This window comes from Montipora capricornis, chromosome 12, assembly GCF_036669925.1.
Source record: "Montipora capricornis isolate CH-2021 chromosome 12, ASM3666992v2, whole genome shotgun sequence".
NCBI classification, from domain to species: Eukaryota; Metazoa; Cnidaria; class Anthozoa; order Scleractinia; family Acroporidae; genus Montipora; species Montipora capricornis.
Window position 1 is genome coordinate 5877666 of NC_090894.1, and position 5000 is coordinate 5882665.

The 5000-nt window shown below is 41.2% G+C and overlaps 1 protein-coding gene across 2 annotated transcripts in view; it reads right to left on the reverse strand.

The window, feature by feature from the left end:
• The window catches only part of LOC138026177 (protein mono-ADP-ribosyltransferase PARP14-like), a 21885-nt gene that overhangs the window by 11646 nt on the left and 5239 nt on the right, over nucleotides 1–5000 (reverse strand). For both annotated transcript variants that reach the window (XM_068873397.1, XM_068873396.1), the window contains exons 5-6: nucleotides 2866–3102; nucleotides 1–978 (exon numbers count right to left, since the gene is read on the reverse strand). The exon at nucleotides 1–978 is cut by the window's left edge and continues 1349 nt beyond it. In XM_068873397.1, coding sequence (XP_068729498.1) covers nucleotides 1–978; nucleotides 2866–3102 — 1215 coding nt within the window. The remainder of the gene's footprint in view (nucleotides 979–2865; nucleotides 3103–5000) is intronic.

Here is a 5000-nt window from a genome sequence, read left to right on the forward strand (position 1 = left end):
CTAGCTTCAGGCGTTTTTCAATGACAAGTGCTTTCACCAAACTGGAGGCCTTTGAAGCTGTCGCAGAGTCCATACCCATGACGCGAACGGTTTCGTCTTCCTCGTTGATTACTAAGGCAGCTTGCAAATTCTTGGCCTTAAATTGCTCTCTTATGAATGACTGAAGGTCGTCCCTTTTAAGCAAAGAAACAACATTTTGGGATAGGTAAAGACTCTCCTCTTTCATCTTGAAAAGAAATTCCCAAACATCTGCTGTCGCCTTATGCACTGACTCTTGAGGACCATGGATTCGAATTTCATCTGTATCAAGAATTAACGTAACTGTGACCTTGTCGTATTTGGTTCCAAGTTTCTTGTCTAGGTCTAGTTCACGCAAGAACTTCAAGCGTATTCGTGGAATTCCATTGACAACTTTAGTTACTTCAGAACCGGCGAGCAATACTTCTTTTTCAATCTTCGTCTTCAACATCTGCAACTCCTCCACTACGGCATCCACATCTTGCCGACTTCCGATCACGGTTATTTCATCCTTCTGATTCGAGTACTGAATATTCACATTAGCATTTTTAGAACCGCCGCTTTTCTTGAACTGCACTATAACGTTGTCCCAAGCACTTGGCATAACGGGAATCGTGACCGAGGCAAATGAGTTCAAGAAAGAAGAGATTTCTTTGCAAACGGCCTCAACTTGATCTTTGTTTCTTGGAGTTTTATCCAGAGGCAAGAGAGTAATACTTTCAGAACCCTCTTTCCAGGTTACACTGACGTTAAATTTGTTTCTGAGTCGTGCCAAATCAGATTCGTTGTGTTCCAAAATAAATGGCATCACTTTGGGGTCTACAGAAATTTCTTGCTTCAATCCAGCATTAAGATCATCAGGCGGCGACAGCACTTTAGAAATGGATGGAATGTACTCGCTTATTCTCAACTGTGCTCCATTAAGTGGGGCATGGCATTTCGTTAGAACGTTACTAACCACTGTCAAGAAGATATAAATGGCATGTAAGAAAGTTAATTCATTTTAAAAACAACTTGATTTGGCTATGAAATGGCAAAAACGAATGAAACGTTACAAATGATTCTCCTTTATCGCCAACGTTGATATGACAACGGTCTTCAGATTGACAACTGACAAGTGCAAGGTCACGTCCACGAACTTCTAACTAGCCTACTCGCAGGCTCCCCGAGGGACTGGGGAACCCCCTGCTCCAGCCCCAGTCCCTCGGAGAGCCTGCGAGCAGGCTACCCTCTAATACCTCGTTCCTTTCTTATTGCGTCGAAAGAAGGCTTTAAGAACACGAATTGTTTAACAAATTATTGTTTAGAGCCAACAGGGTGAATATGAAAAGTCCCTTTCGTACTGACTGCCGTGCTCGTGGCCAAGGGAGATGGAAGGAAATGTTTTAACGACGACTTCTAGATGTGTTTAAAAACAGAGTAATGGTAGTCAGGAGATAACATTATAAGATAATGGTTTAACGCTGACTATTTTTGATGTTTCGTTCACGACGTTTCGGTTGGTGCTTGGCCCTTCATCAGTTGACATGGAAATGAAAACACAAAAGGGATGTTTCCGCTGTTCGACCATGACTCCAAGATCTCCTGCCATGCCCACGAAAAGAACCATGAAATGGATTTTGGAAGAGTTCTTGGACATGAGGCTAACTTTCGTGAGCGACTCTTTTTGGAATCCTGGGGCCGGTTGCTCGAATCCTGGTTAGCGCTCACCGTTGATTAAGAGGTATCAAAACCGATAGGTTTCCATGGTATTTAACGCTGGTTAGCGCTATCCATGTTTCGAGCAACCTGGGCCTGGATGACAATAAAGGACTCGAATCTAGAAATGACTACTTTGCCATCCCAGAAGTCTACACGCCTTTGGTACGCGCACAAATCTCGCGCTACGTTTTTCTTGAAACTTCACGGGAATTTTTCTCAGCGCGCGTTCGACGTGCTGCTTTTTGAATCACGCGTACTAGTATATGTAATCGCATGGGCCCGTGGGCAATTAAGGATTAATTTTACGTGTATTTTCAAACTTTTCACCAAATTGCCCGAGTCGCGAAGCGACAAGGGCAATTTGGAAAACTTTGAAAATACAAGTGAAGTTAACCCGTACGCTCCTATTTGGTTAAAGTGTAATTCAATAATTGTTGCTGTCAACAGAAATAGCGCTTAAAAAGTTGTATTTTATATGTGGATAAAAAGGCAGTTTAATCTAGAAGATTCTCTTGTAACTTCGCTTGCTCTGGATAAGTAACTGTTAACCAATCAGGATCAAGTAATCATGCCTTCTTGATTACCAAGTGCCATCCGTCTCAGCCAATCAGCATTCAGTAATTTTTCCCCGTATGTGATAAACGTTAATAGGGAGCTTAAGCACACTCGTTTTTCAGACGCGGACGGCAAATGGAAAAGAACATTTCGCGTTCCAGGGAATTGCTGTCTCCCAGATTTTTATACTAATCATCTCTTATGGAGAAAAGATACTTAGCAATGGAAATGTGTTTGTGGGAAGACAAGTTAAAAGGGAAAACAGCTCACTTCCGCGTGCCGCCCGCGTCTCAAAATTGCGCGTGCTTAAGCTCCCTAATATTTCAACTCATGAAGGCTCAAGCACCAGCCGAAACCTCAAGAACGAAACATCAAAAATAGTCAGTGTCAAATCATTATCTTACCACGACATCTAGAAATGGACTAGATTTGAATTCCGCGAGGCAACCTCGAGAACCTTCTCCTGTGCGAAGGAAAAGGAAAGGAAAGGTTTTGAAACTAGTTATACCTCATACTCTCCAAGGTAATTAAGAGTGATACGGTAGTCGATGCCTATCGACCTTAAACAATATTGATGCAGTGCTGACTTACCTTGTGGGTCCTCAAAGTATATCAGTGCAAAACCTTGTTCAATGAAGAGTTTAACATCCCTAACTTCTCCACCGCCATTCTTTGGGCTCTCAAAGTAGTACCGAACAGAATCCTCCGTGGTGTTTTTTGGGTTCAAGCCGGTCACTTGAATGCAATCACAAACTGGAATTTTTTCCATGACCAAGATTTTTCCATCCAGTTTTCGCCTGCTCGATTTTTCTGTTATGGTGTTGTAGTCTTCAGGGAAAGAAAGTAATATCGTCAGGAGCTCATCAAGGGGAGCTTTTCTTGAGTCAACCCTTTCCCGAGTAAATTTATATTTGGGAACAGGTTTTTCCTGCGAAGAGTATCATATTTCCCTTGAGGCTGAGATAGCTTTGTTTTGATTGGCTTTTACAACATGTACAGTGGGAGTGCTGAATCTCTCAAGGGAGATTGGCTTTTACAACAGTGGGCGTGCTGAATCTCCCAAGGGAGATTGGATTTTACAACATTGCGCGTGCTGAACCTCCCAAGGGAGATTGGATTTAACAACAGTGGGTGTGCTGAATCTCCAAAGGGCGATTGGCTTTTACAACAGTGGGTGTGCTGAATCTCCCAAGGGAGATTGGATTTTACAACAGAGGGTGTGCTGAATCTTCCAAGGAGAGATTGGCTTTTACAACAGTGGGCGTGGTGAATCTCCCAAGGGAGATTGGATTTTACAACAGTGGGTGTGCTGAATCTCCAAAGGGAGATTGACTTTTGCAACAGTGGGCGTGCTGAATCTCCCAAGGGAGGCGTTCTATAAATAAAACTACCTGGGAAAGGATTGACTCCTTAGGCCAAGTATAGGAGATAGAGGCTCCCCTTGATGAGCTTTTGATATCGTACATTAGTACTAATGACACTGAAATTCATAAAACGTACATTTAAGAAACACTAATACCAGAATCAACATCAGGATCAACACAGGCAGCAAGCACGAAAAACACCGGCATCAACACCAGTGCTGGCACCGACGCCAGCACTGGAATCAACACGATTACCAACACCTGCATCACGACAAGTGATAACACGAGCCGCAGTAGTGCCAGCAGGGTTGGCGCAGTGGTTAGTGAACTTGCTTTCGGACTCGATTTCTCGACTCAACCTCGGTAAGAGTGGACAAGACATGAACAGGACAAGACATGCCTCTCGTAAGAGTTGAGTTTGTTAGTTCTTCTCTGCTCCAAGACTTTCTCTTGCACATAAGCTTGAGAGTTTTATAAAGTTATTATTATCATTATAACACTAAACTAAAATCAGCAATAACAACAGAAATAATATAAAACAATAATAATAATATTAATAATAATAATAATAACAATAATAATAATAAAAATAACAATAATAATAATAATAATAGCCCATATCCTATCCTAGTTACAGCTTGATGGAATATGTCTTAATTGACTGACCTACCCGAGCTAACTTATGCAACAAAGGCATATAATAGGCATGACAAAACTCTGGTCTGACATGCCTCTCAAAAACGGTGGAATTAAGCTTGACTATACTGGCTATGAGCACGCCATGGCGTCCGTTTGAGCTAAGCGGATCACGAGATTTAAGAGAAGTGCTCCAGGGGCTATAATAATAATAATAATAATAATACTTTGATATTCTGCTCCTTCCCTGCTGGTTGTGGGGTGAATAAAGTCAAGGCAAGGTAGATATTTTAACTTTAAATTGCTTTAACTTCTGTGGGTTCCGGTGAGCACGTGTGTCTGACAATGACTTTTCAGGAAGGTAACTGGGTGCCACTGTTGACCTTAAAAACCCTCCACTGGCTTTAGTTGGTCGGTGTGATATCTCGCTGGACAATAATAATAATAACAATAATAATAATATACATAATAATAATAATAATAACAACAACAACAATAATAATAATAATAATAAAAATAATAACCTAAATTCTGGCAACAGCACCAACACTAACATCAGCATTAAAACCAATAAAATACTTCTTCTGCCTTTACATGCTCAGTGGTAGTCATTAGTATCATTCAAGTATTGTCTTTAGTATATAATTTAGGTAGATTTTAGATCATAATTTGTAATTAGATTTGTATTGTCACTTGGGTAAGGGGAGGGTTCTTGATATTATAGGG